Source organism: Wyeomyia smithii, chromosome 3, assembly GCF_029784165.1.
Source record: "Wyeomyia smithii strain HCP4-BCI-WySm-NY-G18 chromosome 3, ASM2978416v1, whole genome shotgun sequence".
Classification (NCBI taxonomy): Eukaryota; Metazoa; Arthropoda; class Insecta; order Diptera; family Culicidae; genus Wyeomyia; species Wyeomyia smithii.
The window spans coordinates 240214945-240233944 of record NC_073696.1 but is presented as its reverse complement, the minus strand read 5'-3'; the positions used below and the strand labels follow the sequence as shown (position 1 = coordinate 240233944).

Genomic DNA, 19000 nt, shown 5'->3' with positions numbered 1-19000 from the left:
CAGTAAATATGGCAACCCTTTGCTAATATTTTATTTTAAACAATTCTGGCAACCACATTTATTTTCGCATGACTTTTCATACGCACTAGAAAGTGTAATGAAATTTCGAAACTTTGTAAGGATATATTACTGAGTTTCAGTGCTTGTTCATACAATTTTAATAATTTCCAATGCATCACTCATAACATGAGCATGACGAACACATTTTTCGTTGGAACCATAATTGCACGTGATTCACAGAATTTAAACTGATCGCAACACATATTCTGTACGAAAAGTAACACGCATGAGTTTGTTTACTTTGCACACTTGGAGCCTCGATTTGACGGTTCACATGAAGTTTTCGACCTCACTCTTTGCGTATCTGTTCATAACACCGTCTGTACTCTATCCGTTCTTAAAAAAAAATCCGAACATTTTTCAAACACATTGGCCATCTCCAAGGGGCTCGTGCGGCTGTCAAACTCCATATATATTTCATTTCATTCATTCATGGATTATGATACCAGCGATTCTCGTACTCACTTTTTGGTTGGTTTGCCCTAAAACACCTGAAATAGAATAAACGTCCCATAATACTATATATCGGTCAAATGAGTGTAATTTTCTGAGCAAAATGCGATGTTTATTTATTTATTTTGTTGTCCTTCGATGTTGGCCTGATGTCCTGACAGTTGGCCAAACTTTAACTCTAGGTCTTTAGCACATACATAAGACATACGTAACACTCAGGAAGAAATCTGCCAAAAAAGTTGGTACAAAATGAACTACTCGAATGGTACCATCACATACATAAGACATCCCGCATAATCAATAACCATAAAACGTGCCTAACAACTAGTTCGGGATATAGTCTCGACTGTATGGGGTATCGTCAAACCATATGGATTATCATTCGTTTATGGTTATTGATTATGCGGGAAAGCCTGTATTACACTCTTTGACCAAGCGTCAAATATTTGGCACTTTTTGACAGATAAAAATTTGGTCAAAGATAATTGTTTGTCACTCTCCTATTTTAACACGGGGCAAACACGGGCAAAAAACACCCATGATGTCAAATATATTTGACCATTATGTCAGAAGGTCAAATATTTGACCATTAGACAAAGAGTGTACTACAGGCTTAACACTCAGGAAGAAATCTTCCAAAAAAGTTGGTACAAAATGAACTACTCGAAAGTACCACCCTCTGTAAAAAACCTCTGTTTGAGTAGTTTATGGAGGTTGTGTACCTGCGCAGCCCTGCATTGTCTCGTTTCCCCTCGAAAAATGCAGCATTGATTTTTTAACCAACTTTTTGACAGTTTCGTAAGGGATTTTGTTGAGGGCTCGCGATAAAGAAAATTTATTCCGTTCATTTTCGTCGAGTAGTTCATACCGGGTGATGTGGGGCAATGAGTACAAAAAAAATCGCCAGTGTTACGTATGTCTAAGTATGTAGTACCACATACAAAAGACATACGTAACACTCAGTAAGAAATCTTCCAAAAAAGTTGGTACAAAATGAACTACTCGAATGGTACCACCACATACATAAGACATACGTAACACTGGCGTTTTTTTCTGGTACACGTTGCCCCATAGTACTCCGTACCTCGCCCTGTCAAACTGCTCGATAAATAATGAACAAAATGATTTTTCTTTTTCTCGGCCTTATCCAGCCCCAAAGAAAATCCCATAAGGAACTGTCAAAAAATTATTTACAAAATCAATGCAGCATTTTTCGAGTAGGAACGAGACAAATGCAGGGCTGCGCAGGTACACTGCCTTCAAAGACAACTCAAACAGAGGTTTTTTTTACAGAGGTTGGTACTTTCGAGTAGTTCATTTTGTACCAACTTTTTTGGAAGATTTCTTCCTGAGTGTTACGTATGTCTTATGTATGTGGTACCACACTCTGAATAAAATCACTGTTTGAGTTGTTTTTGAAGGCAGTGTACCTGCATTTGTCTCGTTTCTACTCGAAAAATGCTGCATTGATTTTGTAAATAACGTTTTAACAGTTCCTTATGAGATTTTCTTTGGGGCTCGATGAAGCCGAGAAAAACAAAATTCATTTTGTTAATTATTTGTCGAGCAGCTGGACAGGACGAGGTACGGAGTACTATGGGGCAACGTGTACCAGAAAAAAACGCCAGTGTTACGTATGTCTTATGTATGTGGTAGTACCACATACTTAGACATACGCAACACTGGCGATTTTTTTGGTACTCTTTGCCCCACATCACCCGGTACCAACACCAGTATGAACTGCTCGACGAAAAAGACGGGATGAATTTTCTTCATCGCGGCTCTACTCGAGCCCTCAACAAAATCCCTTACGAAACTGTCAAAAAGTTGTTTACAAAATCAATGCTGCATTTTTCGAGTGGGACCGAGACAAATGCAGGGCTGCGCAGGTACACAACCTCCATAAACTACTCAAACAGAGGTTTTTTTCAGAGGTTGGTACTTTCGAGTAGTTCATTTTGTACCAACTTTTTTGGAAGATTTCTTCCTGAGTGTTACGTATGTCTTATGTATGTGGTAAAAGTCTGTCAAACATGAATGACATTTCACATTGCTGAAACTTTCAGTAATATTTCATTGCTGAATGGATTAGGATTACTGAAGTTTCAGAGTGGCAAAATTCAGTGAAAGTTTACTGAATTACAGCAAAAAAAGTTTAGTGTGGGTATATTTTCACCCAGCAAATGGGTGCTGCGCTTTTAGTGTGTAGCTTCACCTATTTGTGTCATGCAGGGATACCAAATGTGCAGATTTGTCTGCAAAACGCAGATTTTTGGAGTCCGTGTGCAGATTTTTAGTGATTTTCAGATATTTGCAGTTTTCCACGGTTTCTGCCGATTTTTGTCAGATTCTCCTTATATTTGCGCAGATTTTCTTAAAATGTGAGCAGATTTTCACAGACTTTTGCCTGCGCGAGCGAAATTTTTTCGGATTACGGGTAGATTTTTTTCAGATTTAGAGCACATTTTTTCGGTTTTTCGAGCAGTTGCAGACATTTTTCAAAAACATCTGGCATCTCTGGTGTCATGTCAAATTTAATACCGGCGTCAGTGTAAAGCGAAAAACGTTTTGTTTATTTGCTGTTTGCTCAGGTTAAAAAGTTTACTGGGTTTTCAAAGTAATACCTCGTAAGTTTTAATAAAAATGATGCGTGATTCGGATTTTGTTGACCCTAAAAATGTGGTCAAATGTCGAGAGCTTCTGTATCGGCTAATGATAAGGTAATTAATAAACAATAATAATGTTCGTTTGATCAACATGTAATTATTTTCAGTCAATTATTTTATGATGGTCATCATCAGCTAGCAGTAGAACTGACTGGGTTAGTACGAGCCGATCCACCATGCCCGCCGTCAGATCGTTTGTTGAACATTTTTCGGCAGGCTAGTCAAATCGATACAAACAAGCCTACCAATGTCTTCGATGAAGTAACCTCTGGATTGGATTTGGAATTTGAGATTGAAAGTTCTGTACTTGCCCCGGAACCGGCATCGTATGAAACGGCTTACGTTACATCCCACAAAGCTGCTTGCCGGGCCGGTTGTTTCAGTTATGATGGGCAACTGGTGGCCACCGGGAGTGTGGATGCTAGCATTAAAATTTTAGATGTAGACCGAATGTTAGCAAAGTCGGCACCTGATGAACAGGAACCCGGTAGGGAGCAGCAGGGTCATCCCGTTATCCGTACATTGTATGATCACACGGACGAAGTATCGTATTTGGAATTTCATCCAAAAGATCAGATTCTCGCTTCAGCTGCACGTGATCACACGGTCAAATTGTTTGATATTTCAAAGGCATCCGTTAAGAAAGCACATCGGGTTTTGAGCGATTGTTCGCCAGTTCGTTGCCTGGCATTTCACCCAACTGGGGACTACATGGCTGTTGGAACAGATCATCATGTGCTGCGAGTTTATGACGTACAAACAGGGCAATGCTTCGTCAGCGCTATTCCTTCTCAGCAGCATACCGATTCTATTACGTGCGTGCGATACGCAGTGAATGCTAAAGTGTACGCCACCGGAAGCATGGACGGCTCAATTAAGTTATGGGATGGCGTTAGTGGCCGTTGTATCAATACTTTTGCGCAAGCCCACGATGGTTCAGAAATCTGCTCGGTTGTGTTTACCCGCAATGGAAAATATTTGCTTTCATCCGGTCAGGACTCGCTCGTCAAACTTTGGGAATTGAGCACCAGTCGATGTTTGATTGCTTACACCGGGGCCGGCACCACTGGAAAACAGGAACATCAGACTCAAGCCGTTTTCAATCACACGGAAGACTATGTTCTTTTTCCTGATGAGGTTACTACTTCACTCTGTTCATGGAATTCGCGTAACGCATCTCGGTGCCATTTGATGTCGCTGGGTCACAACGGGGCCGTTCGCTTTATCGTCCATTCGCCGAATCATCCGGCTTTCCTGACCTGTTCGGACGACTATCGGGCACGATTCTGGGTGAGACGATCCAATTCGCACTAGTAGAGTTGAGCATATTGAAAAAGAATCCAGCATGTTCAAACCATTTTATACCGATCTTTATACTAGTAGCATTGACTACAATATTAACTGCTATCGCATTTCATTCTTTTATTGCCTATTATAGGTCCATCATGAAACACGCTGAATAAAAACGAAACTAAATACCGCACACGGTAATCCGATACTGGGCCTGCCGTTTGCGACGTTCACGGCCGTTAGGCGTACGGCCTGTATGTTTTGAAGATGCCCGCTTTAGTTCGGTTTCGCAAGTAAGTGACGCAGGTGGCAGAAAATGTTACTGAGAAGTTTTCGCCTAATTTTTGGTGGCTTTCAGTCGGTGAGTATTTTTCTACTATCGTTTGGATTTTACTTTTGGAATCAACATGTTTTTAAATGGATTGTACTATTCGACTTTCGTTGCCACGATTTTAGTCAGTCAATAGATAAACCATTGAATTCAACTTTCGTTATTTAAATAATTGCGTAGCATATAATACATACCTCAACAGTTAGAAAATGTTTGACAGTGTAAGGAATTTTTATTTCATTTTTTTTTTTAAATATGTTTTAATTAATGCTAACAACAGTTAGATGTAGTTGTTGCAGATATAAACATGATAAAAAATAAAGACTAGGATTATAATGCATAATATTGGCGAGACTTTTTCAAATACTATGTATGTACTTGTACGGAAGATAATGAACATAAAATAAAACTAAACTTTTCATTCAGCAATTCATATGTGTAACTAATAGCGAATTATTTAAACTCGGGCTAGAAACTGGGTGAACAAAGTGGGTTGATTTCCTCTTACTTGTCTGAACATTAGATGAAACTGCATAAATCAATTTTATTTCTAAATACGGCTACACGATTAATTTCGTTCCAGTTTTCCAACGTCACAAAAGTAAACAAGTTAAAATATCGAATTTAAAAAACTGGTGTTCACGAGCCATGTTTGCTGTAGGATTTCGTTGATAGAAATAATCATTTATTCTCGTATACGGCCGTAGTCGACAATCGTACGAAAAAATACGTACGAATTAAGAAAATGTTATTTCCGTTTTGGATTGTTTGAACGAAAATGAGTATTCAAACTTTCGATACTTTTATGCGAATGTGAAACGGTTTCAAGAATAAAAATGATAAATTTGTTTTTGAGTTACTAAAAACATAGTTGTAGCCTAGGGGCTCAAAAACATTTTGATAATACAGATAAGATATTGGTTAATATATTTTGATATTTATCGTTTATTGGCCACCTTGATATCACAAGGATGGTAGCAATGTCCTCAATACTTGAAAATGTGACAATCGTTAAACCATATGAATTATCATCCGTAAAAGGTTCTTGTTTTTAGAGTAGTTTTGTAATTCGTAATTTAATTTCTCTATGTTTACCCGGCATTATTGTTTGTTACCCACAGTTACTGTTGAATACATTTTATTGTTATTCAAGACTATGGCTTCTATTAGACTTGAATTACTGCTAAAATCTATAGTTAATATTGGTAACTGCGTAATTATGGATTAAAATCTACTTGCCATAAATCAAATTAAATTTATTCTGCAGTCGCCTTTATTTGTTTATATATACATATAATATACGACTAGCTGGGCAACATTAATTACGTCGTCACTGTACGTTTGATACGAACGACGCACGCTAACCGCGCAGCGACGCGTTGGCAGCCATCTTGGTCGTCAAAGCTTCGTTCAATTTCTCCCGGTTTTGTAAATTTTCGTTCAGTTTGCATCTTGTTTGTCGCTTTGCCAAGATGTACGACTGGCAGGTACCGAATTAAATACAACCAAACATTTGTTACATAATTAATTTAATAGTTTTAATCCTTTCATATGGTATCTTATCTAATAGCCAAATTAAGCAGCAGAATATCATTCAATTTTTTGTCTTATTTTTCAAATCAAAATGTAGATACAGTGTTAATTATGTACACAAAGAATATTGTGTAGTTCAGTACCTATTCAGTAACCATCTTGTTGCTACCTCGTTTTGCTTTTGCACTCGTGTTCCTCGTGTGTGAAAACTACGAGAGAAAGAGAGACGTCGAGTTCAGTTGAGTATGAGTTTGCTTTTCGACTGCCTACCGAACTGTGGTGCTTGTGGCTTCGCTGTTGAGCTGTGTGCTACGAAAGAGAGAGTGCGTTCGCGAGGTAGAAAAACGTTTCATGTTATTTTGACCCTGTGCAAAGCGCGGATTCGGAATATTACAAGCTATATATTGGACTAATCAGAATAATATCCTGTCGAAAGCACCTGATACGAGATGTCGGAATCGAATACTACGGAAACAGCAGCCGTACCGACGGAAGTGGAGGTGAAAACGCCGGTAAGTACGCAGCGAGTTTTTTTTTGCTTTTCCCTGCAAGTGTGAAGGGGGCCCGAGTTCTGTATCGTCATCGCGCTTGGGATTTCGAGCGGGAGCGAAAAATGTCCATCTTTATTTGCGCTTTTGGTTGGCGGAAAAGGCAAAATAAGGCTGTGGCGTCATCTTGAACAGGGCGTGTATTTTCCCGTTCAAACAGGAATGCTATCCGTTGGATGGTTGACTGAACTTGGCTGTTCCAGGGTGGAAGCTGCCCAGTTTGAAAACCCGGAAGGTTTCAGGCCAGTAGCGCTAGGCTTTGCTGCTTCCATCTTTTCCCTCGTCCCGGAATGGGTTTTCGACTCGTTTCTACGCTCGGTAATGTTGGTGTCATCAAATGAAAGTTATGACAGTGTTAGTGCGTGATGAAATGAGGAAAATTTTCAAGTGACGCGAAGCTTCGAATCGGAATCGATCCAGAAGGCTATGTATGGATTAATGTATAAATGTATGGTTCTGGGGAGGTAATCTCATTGTGGATTGTTTTTGGTTGGCGGAGATTGGCCGGCCGTGGTGTCTATGGAAGATTTATTGTTTGCTGAAATTACGTGTTTGTCACGAAAAAGCAAGCTTGAAATGTGTACGTGCAGATGTATGTGTGTGTGTCTTGCAACTTTCGAGTTTGAAATCACATAACGGACGATTGTGTATATATATGCGCTTAGTGATATCATAAATAATAGGGTTATTTACCTCAAATAGTTCGCGTATTTTTCTATATTTTGAAATATTTTTATGACAATTTTGAACATCTTAAATCATTATGGTTCTTGGTTGTTTCATCCGCTTATTACTTTGGATGTATTTGTAGAAAATGCAAACTAGAAAAACAAGCAATCATGAATAATTCGACCAAGCCAATGTTTATTTGCTGAAACGTGAGATTTTTAGAACCGGTTTGTCCATTATAGTTATGTCTTTATATTTGTTCAATTTGTTCTAAATTTTGGGAGTATTGCATCCTTGTGTCGGTTTACCAATTGTTTGCTCACTTTCGTTCGAACATGGATAAATATGAGATAAAAATAATGAAAAAATAGATCTAAATTCCTTGTTTGAGTTAATGTTGAAAGTGTAATTTATTGTAATTGTTTAGGAAAATCAGAATACGTCAAAACAAAGATTTCGTTGCATTTTTATAAACGTCGAAGTACTTGTTAGTATTGGAGCTGCGACTGCAACGCACGGGTGTACAGAAAATAAAAATTTGTTTATCACGCCTCCTAACCTCAATCAGTAGCCGGTTGTTAAAAAAAAAAACAAAATTTATTCTTTTCTCAGTATGTCAGTAAAATTAAATTTAGGTTGATTTTCCATATTCGATGTTCATATAAATAGAAGTGTATGGTGTCTTAACAAAGTTGCAAAGTTGTAATAATTAACATGTAATCGTAAGCAGGTTATTTATTGCACCGCCACGCAGAGTTTTGCGCCGGCTATTTCATAGCATCTGAAAAGTAGATTTTTGTTTATGTGCACACAATACGGAAACAATTTGAGAAATTGTATCTTAAAATATTGGAAAATTTGTTTTTGGATGTTGGGCGAAGAAATGCTAAAACTAATGCAAACTTGACCACCGGTTTGGAACTCTTGCGAACACTTATCAACGCCAGACTTGGCACATGATGTGGAAACGACGCACGGGCTGTAGGTATATGTATGCAGTAGTGCTGACATAACATTGCTTTAGATGCTCGTCGATAATAATTTTGCAAAACATCGTCAATAGTTACGGTTTATTTTATTATATTTTTCTTTGGCTTACGTTTGCTTTGTTCACCTACGCGTGTTTTCACTATTTTCGTCTGTCAGTGATGCATGCCGCGTTGGACACATCTCAAGTTGATTTTCCTTCATCTTGCATTCTACATTGAAAGTTACCACTACAAATAAACCATAACTCCTCACACTGGTGAGCTTTTCTGATTTGTGTCATGGTTAGTATAATGAACAATTAAACAAATACATGTAAGATAAATATGCCCAAAATAATTGTAATTGGTACTGTCAGGCCAAGAAAAGGGAAATTATCTTGTGATAGATCCAGCAAAATTTGCTTTCCCACTCTAGCCGTGTTACTAACAGACACTAATTCACAAATTTGTATTTTACACTTATTTTTAGACCAAGCGTACACCATCGAAGCGTAAGGACGCATTCCAGAAAGAAAGTGAAGAACTTCTGAAGAACATGGGCATGGATCCTTCGGAGGAAGGAGGCCGCCGTCGTACCCGGGCAAGTACACGTGGTGTTAATTCGACACCAACCGCACCGGCTACCCCACCGGCAAAGAAATCTCGCACGGCGGCTACCCCGAAACGTGGCCGAGGGAAAAAGGATGACGATGACGAGGAGAAGTCCCCAGATGCTGAGGCCAAAACTCCCAAGAAACGGGGAAGACCAATGAAAGAAAAAGAGGACGCTGAAGACAAGGAAGATGAGCACGAACAAGAGACAAATAAAGATGAAGATTCGAAGGATGCAACGGTCGATGCCAAAAAAGATGAAGAGGCAAAGCTCGAGGTTGGCGAGAAATCTGATGAAACGGACAAGAAAGAGCAGGATAAGGTTGACGCTGTTGTAAATAGCACAGAGAAACAGAAAGAGGAAAAACCAGAGAAATCGGTTCCGGAAAAGATGGATGTGGATGTTGAAGACGTGGTCAAAGAAAAGGAGAATAAGAACGAGAGTTCAGTGGAAGAAAAGAAAGATCCAAAACCGGAAGAACCGACGACAACGACGACGCCGGTGAAAGAATCTACTCCTGCTGCATCCGTGGCCGTTGACGTAACTGAACCCGTTAAAGAAAAAGCAGTCGAAGAGCCCAGTAAGCCCGCTGAAACTCCTGCTGTTGTAACACCTGCCGAAGAAGCGAAGGAAACCTCAGCTCCGGCACCCGCTGAGTCTGCACCGGTTCAGGTGGAAGGTAACGGCAGTTCGACGCACGAACCAGAAGAATCGGAAGTGGAAGCGGTTGAGCAGGTAGCAATAGTAAAGGAATCGGTCAAGGCTAATGATGTCTGTAGCACAGAATCCACGAATAAGACGAACGATGTTGCCGCTGTTGAGAACAACGTGGACGAGACGAAACTGGAGACTAATGGTGAGTTCATTAGTACTTAATAGTGTAAGTGGAGCTCGTACATAAATATGTAAAGGAATGTACATAAATAAACAAACTAGGATAGGCAATTCGTTCAAATAGAAATTTCATTATTTTGAGTTTTTTCAAGAATAAAAGTGTAAGCAACGTTTTGCCATCATCATTTTGCTGTTGCAATAAAACATTTTAATGAATGTACAGGGGTAATATATGATTGAATTATTTTGGTTAATGAAAAGATTTGTTTGAAGCATTTTAATTCATAGAATAATTCTAACATAATTGTATTCGTTTTGCATCTTTATTTAGTTTTTATATATCTACATTGGCAATATTTTTCCCCTATAATAATAATTGTCGATATTTATATCATCAAGGCAATGACAATAAAGATTAAACTAGGAACCATTGAGTCCGTAGCTATTTATCTCTTCTATTTTTAGATCCTTTTGTTTTTTAGCATAACTGCAATCTTATACTCTTCTTTTTTATTCCAGCAGAACCCAAAATCATACCAGCAGAACCGACATCCGTTGAACCGACGGCAGCACAGTAGACGAATACGGAAGGTACCTTTTTGCAAGCCTAAACAGATACTACGTTATCATCATTTCCTTTACAAGTTCTTTTGTTTTGGAATGCTAACATACAAAAAACAACTACATTCAATCGTACGGTCCCATAGAATCGCACGACGGGACATCAGCAGTGAGAAAGAGAGAGAGGGAGACGACTACCACAAAATAGAATGACAACCAACTTGCATTTCTTACATTCACTATTAACAATTGATTATTTTTTTTAAATTTATCCTCTGACAAAATTTTCTTGCACGAATGTTTTCGCAGATACTTGCTGGAAGTCAAGTAACTCGATTCTCAAACTTTTTCTTCTTGTTTTTGCTTGAAGTAAGCATCCCATTCTCCCACTGAGAAAAATTTTGACGTAGCAAAGGCCGGAAGGTTCTACATTTAACTCTGTTTTAAAAATTTGGACTTGATAGCAACACCCTCATACCATTTGTAGATTCAAAATAAAGCAAAAATAAAATAACGGAAGAAAGATGTAAAATATACACTAATTAATTACAGATTTAATCATTGATAAGAATCAGATCGCTAGAATTAGGGAAAATATAGATGTTTTCATCTTTTTGTTTGATCAGAGAACGGACCTGAAACAGAATTTAGCACACAACTAATACTGTAAACAGAACCTATTGTAGCAATTGAGACATTTACACAAAGCTAAACAAAACAAAAATCATGTATGATAGCAAATAAGCGCAAAACTTAAGGACTCTAACGCGAGCAACATTTAAATGTATAACTTATGATTTGCTGCTAGTTTCCTACTGTGTCTATCCTTTCGCTTTTCTTTCGTTTTTATTTTTTCATATCCACAATAGTTAGTACAGTTGCACCGAGAGTAGTAAGTTTTTCCCATTGATACCTGAACTTGCCGAGAGCAGCGGCATGCTGCTGCAGGATTGTTACAAGCCAAACAGGTATTTGCTGCTACCCAGGCAAGCCTTTACTATAAAACAAAAGCAGGGAAAGGACCATTTTGGCTATTGTAAAGTTGGACTCAATCAACACCTAGCGAGTACCTACTTGTCTGTATTTGATTTCTACCGGCGAAAATAACTTTTCTAAAGGAATTTCAGTTTAATTTTTGCCATCTTAGAGATATGATTTATACTTTAAAGCAAAGAAAGATATATTGGTGGAAACCGATAAATATATGGAAAATCTTTACACAAAATGATCACCGAGTTTACATTACTTTCGACTACTACAGACAGGAACCTGATAACAAACACGTAACATATACGCGCGTGTTGTACGCGACAGATCACTACACAAAATAGGGAAAACAGAAAAAAAAAAAAACAAAAAAGAAACAAAAAAACTGGTCTCTTTTTAACTAATGTATAGGTTATTTTATTATTGTGTCGTGAATGAGACAGAAAGAGATGATAAATACAGAAATATGGAAAAACAAAACAAAAATACCGATAGGGTGCTGGTGGCTGCGCAATTACACTGATGACTGGCCTTCTTTTTTCCTTTGAGTCGTTTAGTGCCGCTTGATCCACTTCTAATACAGAACTGCGGCTTGGTATTCACTGTGCTGCGGCATTTGCTCATTTTTAAAGCATTTATGTTAAATTATAGATGATAGACGTGCATGTTTCTACATGTTTGCAAACAGTATTTACAATCGACAATCATTTTCGTCAATTCAAGTTTGATATACCTAATTAAATTAATTTTTAATCAAACATAAGAACGTATATTGCAAACAACTGACATCAAGTTATATCACTTCCATACAAGTTTACATGGGTTACCTGAAAGCATAGGAAAGCTTTTTGACAGCTTTTAACTGTAGATTAGGGTGACTGCATTTTATGCTGTCTTTTAGGTTTCGCTTCTGTTAGTCAAATTTTACAGGTCTTTCGCTCATAGAACATATATGGAGCTGCTTAGGGGGGTTGAAAAGTTCAATGCCCACCTTAATCGGTACTACTGGATACTATCGCGAGCTTTAAGTGTTGTTTATGTTTATAGATGATTTGATTCTATTGTTGGAGGCGTTGGTGTTGGTATCTAGTGTAGTGATTCAGAGGTTAACTGTTGAGAAGAGGAAAATTTTGCATTACTAACAGGCTGTTTCCACTACGCGTGGAATGCCGGCCCGCATAAAAGCGCTAGCGCTATCAACAATCAAGTTAACTATTTGCTATGCACACTCCGCGAAATTCTCTCTTTCTCTCTATCGGCATTCACACACGGTTAAACATTTAACCATTATGATTCTTTATAGCCGCCTTTTGGACCCCAGACGAGGTTATCAATTTTGTTTTATCAAAAAATTTACGCAAGGGTATTATTGTACACTAGTTTACACGATTCGTTTCAGCGCCGCGATGATGTAGGGTGGGGTAATTTTGTTTCACAGCATCGATTGTACTGGTATGCAACTTCGCATCACAGCGACTGACTGCATCATGTGGCGTCTCCGGGTCGCAATGGAAATTTGCGAAAATTGGTCCACTGATGGCCCATAATCTTCGTGCTAACCAACTACTTCGGCATCATTGTTGCTGTGGCGGGCCGTTGGTAGATGTTATTGTAGACATTCTCTAGATGAAACTTGACTACTCAGTGTTGTCCAGCGTTTGATTCATGCAGACCTATTGATTCTATATTTGCTCTTATCCGGGGCGTTTTTGTTTGTTAGGTATTAGTTCACCAGGTTAGATCATTAGTTTACCAGGTTCGACCATTTCTTGAAAATGACTTGATCTAAAAAAATGATAGTTTAAGGAAATATGTACGTTGGAAATGGTGCGCAGTAATGTTAGGTTTTAGCAAATATCAATTTGCATATCAGGAAGGCGAATTGTTTGTAACAGCGCTTTATACAATGAATCGTGAATAACTAGAAAACTCTACATATTGCAGTGAAAGAATTTTGCTCGTGGCTAGATGTAGAAGGCGTATTTGATCATTCATCTCATGATTTCTTCGACAGTTGCATTATTCATTGAATTAACAAGATGTCAAGAAGAGAAATACATGCTAAGGAATTCTTCAAAAATTGCAATCATCCCATTTACACGAAAAAAAAAAATGCACTGTATAATATAAGACTCAATGGTGAGCATTTGGAACTTTCAGACAACGTCAAATATACGATTTCACATAATGTTAGGTACTACGATTATTAGTTAGGCCGTTACAAATTTTATTTTCATTTTATGTCACCCCCCCCCCCCCCCCCTTCAAAAATCTTGAATATTGGAAGGGTAAGAAAAAAAAAGCTCAAACCGTTTTGTTCATTTCATTGGTTTTCCGACAGCATAAATGCTTAGTTTAGCAACAAACAAGTCAGGTGACAGCGAGAGTGTCGTCGAAAGGCAAGCGAAATAAATAATAATAATAAAGTGTTATTTTTAAACATTTATTTGAGTGCAAGTTACAAACCTCATAACTTGCACACAAACTTTTATCAAAGATATTTCTTTTTTTTTCGTCTCGGTGTTATTTATTTTTTGCCACCCCTTTGATTTGAACTTTGAACTTTGATAATCTTGGACATAAAAAGAATTCGAAATTTGTATCAGCCTTACTATAATTTCTAAAAAAAAGGTATTCACACATCAATGATACATCGTTATTAAGCAATTCAGCTACACTTTGCTTGTTGTTGGGTAAGATGCCATCAAACTGTTTTGCCACATACGAATCACCATTGTTTTGTAGGATAATCTTGTTTACCGGAGAGCAAAGCGTAGCGTACAGCCCGTGGTTGTCTTTTTTCGTCACTCTATGCAGTTTAACGATTTTATTCAAATGTTTTATCTTGTCGAAATGATCCGTCCGAGAGCCATTCAACAAAACATAAAGCTAAGTGTAAAGGTAAGGGCGTTAATCATAATTAGCCCTGGTGATCATTGCGATCAGCGCCACAACGCGACGGGCAGGCAAAATGGGGCTCCGACGTGCCGCGAGTTTTCTTTGTGCTGAAAGGCTTAAAAAACTCACAACTTGTGAAAGAAGCGGGCCTGATCAGTTGTGTTTTAGCTTAGACGACATCTGAAGCTGTGGCTATGTACAACTCTCCCACCTGTAGAAACGTACATGTTGTAGTCATGGAGTTTGAAACAAATAAACGGTTCAGTTTAATTATCAAATGAAAATTTCTCTTCACCAAGACCTTGAAGTCATTTGAACCATCCACTCCAAAACTAGCGATACGTTTAATAGTGATTTTCCCATTGTTTCGAAGTAGCGACCACGGGTTGGTTGGAGTCAGCTGACAGATAAATTGTAGTTAGTGATGTAACCCGACAAATGTGATCATCTTACCAGGACCATTGGGCAGCCCATTACCTGTCTGATTGTAGCCGGCGAGTTGAATGTGGAATGGGGCTCAGATGGATGGATGAGCCCAGTGTTATTTTGCTAACCACCAACCACGATAGCCATGCACAGCACTCCAACATTGCATCATTAACAGATCATGCTGATGTTGCCGCGCAGCATTTCGTGCTAAGGCTTCTGGTTTCCTTTCACGATTTTTGTGTGTGTGTGTTTGTGTTAAAAGTGATGATTGGAATTTCCACTACTTGATCAAATGAAGTTGGAGGCTCCATCGTGGCATTCTGTTTGAACAAAGCATGCCTAACTTGTCGGTTTTTTCAAAACAATTTCCCACAACAGCAAGAACGAGGGGTACCTACTGCTTATCTCTTTTCGTCACCACTCGAATGTATAACATCCCACAAGTAAGTGAGTGAGGTCTGAACCATTTCAATAAACTTAGTCATGAGTTTAACGTTTCAACTGCGAAGCTGTTCAGAGTTTTATGCTTCGGATAGACGGAGGTCACTTACTTAGTAGAAACAAGGCTGCTGTATGTCAAACGAAATTTACACAAATCAACCTCAATTCTAAGGTGTTTAAAGATGGTGTTGTATACAGAAGATTTTTTTTTTCACTTGATTAGCTTTGAAATATACGAATGTTGTATAATTCGATAGTAGGGCTGTTCGCAAAACAGAAACAATTATTGAAACTGTGACTAGCATTATAACATTACGACGGGGGTACAACAATGCGATAAACAGTGACTGAGTGCCTTCGTGACTGAATAGATGATATAAAATTAGATTTTTCTATTAGTGTGCGAAATCTACGGTGAAAATCAAAAGAGTAATGATGCATTTCTCATGATACTCGGTGCTCGGGTGAGTTCCAGTAGTCCACAGTCTCGTTTTGAGGGGTTAGGCGATCTTCATTCCAGCAAATTGACTGTCAAATGTGAATCTGCTAAAATCTGCCTTTCTAAATGCGTCTCTGGTTTGCTGCGGTTTTTTGGGGTAGCAAATTTTCGTTGTTACGTTAAGCTCACTAAGTGATTGTTGTATACAGACCCGAAACAGTGTTTTCAATGGGAAAAGCTTACCTGTCTAATTTGTTCATTATTCATAACTATTGACACTTCAAAGACTAAAACGATTTGTTTGAGTAAATCTTAAGGGTAAATAGTTCCCAGAGAAAAACCAATTTTCCTTGGGAGAAATTCCCAAATGTGTTTAAATAGCAATATGAACTGGAAATTGACATCGAAATCTTTTTCAACATTCAAACGCTGACAGTCACAATTATCAGAGCAGCACAACATTATATTGCGAATCATTCCCAAATACTTTCTATTCAAAGGTTCCGCTAATTCGCTGAACCGCCTATTGGCGATGCTGATTTTCACTCTTTTTTGGGCAGATTAATGATCTGTATGCTGAAACTTAATTCGCCAAGTTTGCGACAAAAAAGTATTTACACAACTGTGAGCCGATAATGGCGTACATAAGTATTATTTTAACCGTAACCGAGAGGTCAAAAGCAAAGCAAAGCTCTTGGTGCTACATTCCGATTCGGTACTCGACCTTCTGTTTATTATACACATACTTCGCAGCCAACTGTAAAGTGTACAAGTCAATTGCGGGGCTAGGCGCTATGATGATCTTACTAACACTAACAGTCTTTCCCGAGTCGAGACTCGAACCTACGACGACTGGCTTGTTAGGCCACTATCGTACCTCAAGACCAGCTAAAAGGGACGAGAGGTCATTCGCCTCAAATCGCTTCGAATGATGAACATGCCTTACTGCGAGAGTTACTTTCAGAACGTATGTTTCATTGAAACAGTGTACGATTGTATAAATCATGTCTAGGGTTCCTCTCTTTACGAGACAAGAGTAAGTCTTTCATGTTATCAGAAAACGGGACTGGAGGTATCGTACAAGCCGCCGGAGTATTTTAAAGAAATAAAAAACAATGAAATCGAATCTTTAATATCAATGTCAAACAAATGCGGGATTACAGGGCGTTAACAATCAGAAATTTACTGGAATTGAGATTGAAAAAGTCCAGAACATTTTCCACAATTGTATTTAACTTAACTTTTGTTAGTTGCATTTTACAAGAAAACATTGCTTGGAGGTATTGTCAGGGCACACAAAACACACATTTTCGCCAAAGACTATGCATCTCCAGGACTTTTCCTTACAAAGTTATCTCATATTTCAGCTTATTTCTTGATAACATTAGGAAAGTAATTGTTAAAAAGGACTTCGTCGAATCATGATGTCAATACTTTTCCTTGAAGTTCAGCTGAAGTACTACAAACTCTTAGGTTGCATTTGTCCCAATCCACCCATATTAGAGTACGGCGAGCATATGCTACAGTAGGTACGTTTTCTTATATTAAAATACCAACTTTTTTGCTGAACATACAAAATTCTTATCCTAATTGGGTACAGAGTTACAGAGTATTTTATATAAAAGTTACTTAAAAGTTAGATTTTTGTACTTAACTTTTGTTAGTTGCATTTTACAAGAAAAAGTTGTTCTGAAGAAGCATTTGGGCATACAAAACACACGTTTTGGTCGAAGATCATACATCTCCAGGACTTTTCCTTACAATGTTATATCATATTTTAGCCTCTTTTTTCGTTAATTTTAAGAATGTATAGGGTGAACAGTGAATGGATTGGGACAAATGAAACTTATAGCATGTTTGAGTACTTGAGCTAAACTTTGAGATAAAGTATTGAAATCATGATTCCACTTGCCCTCTACACACCCGTTGGTTTTTATATAAGCACGTCGTAAATTGGAGTAGCTCTAGTCCGGTTGATGAATATCGCGATTAATTTGATGACTACGTAATGTATACCTTCCAATGAACCGCGTTTGCTTTCGCGAGTGTATTCGGGATTGGTAATTGACAAATATTTATACACTTGGATGCTTCGGTTGGTGGATGTATTCCGCGCAGCTGACATAGATTAGCAATGCATGACAAGAGAAATCGTTCGTCTTCGTAATGAAATAACTTCGCGCACAACATTATTTGACTTCGTCACTCACCACAGTGACACAACCCTTCCTTTCCGTCGCATTCGTGGAGATGCAGAGATAAACTCGGTCTCCGACAGCAACGACTGTTACACCTTTTTCCTTACAACCTCCATCCTTACAATCTGCTTCCTTACAACTTCCTTTTTTACCCCAACAACCGTAAGGACGTAGCCGACGCTGCTTTCAATCTATACAAAGCGGAAACTACTGAATTGTTGTACATTGAAGATGGTGAACTAATTCCAAGTAGTCATACACGTGGTTTTTGTGCAACTTCACTAACTCAGATACATCACGGAGGAGCAACAACGAAATGTGCGGTCGTCAAGTTCAAGCTCGTGTTGGGAATCTTTACTTTATAATTTAGCGTTTCTGCAAGAATATCCGCCGCGTTCCTTGCTGGGACCCGTGTTTGACGTGTAATTTTTTATTAGGTACTTCAAGAAAAATCTTTAAACCTTCTGGGTCAACTGAACAAGGCTACAACGGTCCTGTCTCCTCTGAGGTTTATTTTTAACTCTCGACATTTCGTAGTTCTTCGTCACCTCTCTCTTCCGCTTCTTCAGCCTCTCCCTCTTCGCCATAAAACAGGATACAGTTGTATTCAGGCGAAGTTTTCGCGTTATTGCGGCTCTCTGTCCTTTTTTATGGTCTGTGAAATGTTATTTTTGGTGGTGCTCAACATTCAACAATGTATATTTATGCTGAATGACTATTTACAATTTTCTACCTCCTTATTTCTGAACAATAATGTGAGACCTTTTTTATTTACATAAAGAAAAAAAAGTAAAATTTGAACAATAACAACGATATTTTACAAAATCAAAAAAACGTATAGCATGCATATGTAACTAGTTGTTCAGTTGTTTCGACATCATCGGTAACATTTTTTTAAATAATGACGAATTTTATGCAAAAATCATATTGAAGATTACAATTATGTTGGAGCCAGAACGGCTTGTTTGGTCAGGGTGACATCTTCGACAATGTTGTAGATAATAATTTGGTCTTTTCCAAAAAAAAAAAAAAAAATACACCACGAAGGAACAAAAAATAAATTTAGCTAGGGTGTCGGGGTT

The 19000-nt window shown here is 38.2% G+C and overlaps 2 protein-coding genes across 8 annotated transcripts; both read left to right on the top strand.

Annotated features, from left to right (window-relative positions):
• Nucleotides 1-3046: 3046 nt before the first annotated feature.
• On the top strand, nucleotides 3047-4786 carry LOC129727674 (cleavage stimulation factor subunit 1). Of its 2 annotated transcripts, XM_055685715.1 has the most exons (3): nucleotides 3047-3233; nucleotides 3287-4469; nucleotides 4618-4786. In XM_055685715.1, exons 1-3 carry the CDS (start codon nucleotides 3157-3159, stop codon nucleotides 4636-4638), a joined length of 1281 nt encoding a protein of 426 aa, XP_055541690.1. In that variant the 5' UTR covers nucleotides 3047-3156; the 3' UTR covers nucleotides 4639-4786. The 2 variants fall into 2 exon arrangements, with proteins under 2 accessions (XP_055541690.1, XP_055541689.1); XM_055685714.1 differs by having other exon boundaries at nucleotides 3287-4671.
• Nucleotides 4722-12001, top strand: LOC129727675 (high mobility group nucleosome-binding domain-containing protein 5). Of its 6 annotated transcripts, none has more exons than XM_055685719.1 (3): nucleotides 4722-4830; nucleotides 9009-9987; nucleotides 10485-12001. In XM_055685719.1, exons 1-3 carry the CDS (start codon nucleotides 4786-4788, stop codon nucleotides 10541-10543), a joined length of 1083 nt encoding a protein of 360 aa, XP_055541694.1. In that variant the 5' UTR covers nucleotides 4722-4785; the 3' UTR covers nucleotides 10544-12001. The 6 variants fall into 6 exon arrangements, with proteins under 6 accessions (XP_055541694.1, XP_055541693.1, XP_055541692.1 ...); XM_055685718.1 differs by lacking the exon at nucleotides 4722-4830 and adding an exon at nucleotides 6571-6845; XM_055685717.1 differs by lacking the exon at nucleotides 4722-4830 and adding an exon at nucleotides 7029-7199 and having other exon boundaries at nucleotides 10488-12001.
• Nucleotides 12002-19000: the final 6999 nt, after the last annotated feature.

Bases quoted from the DNA above. Each gene is read 5' to 3' on its own strand.
- LOC129727674 (XM_055685714.1), top strand. From the start codon at position 3,157: ATGATGCGTGATTCGGATTTTGTTGACCCTAAAAATGTGGTCAAATGT. The intron at 3,234-3,286 runs GTAATTAATAAA...AATTATTTTCAG, and splicing joins CTGTATCGGCTAATGATAAG to TCAATTATTTTATGATGGTC.
- LOC129727675 (XM_055685716.1), top strand. From the start codon at position 7,044: ATGCTATCCGTTGGATGGTTGACTGAACTTGGCTGTTCCAGGGTGGAA. The intron at 7,200-9,008 runs GTAATGTTGGTG...ACTTATTTTTAG, and splicing joins TCGACTCGTTTCTACGCTCG to ACCAAGCGTACACCATCGAA. The intron at 9,988-10,484 runs GTGAGTTCATTA...TTTTTATTCCAG, and splicing joins GACGAAACTGGAGACTAATG to CAGAACCCAAAATCATACCA.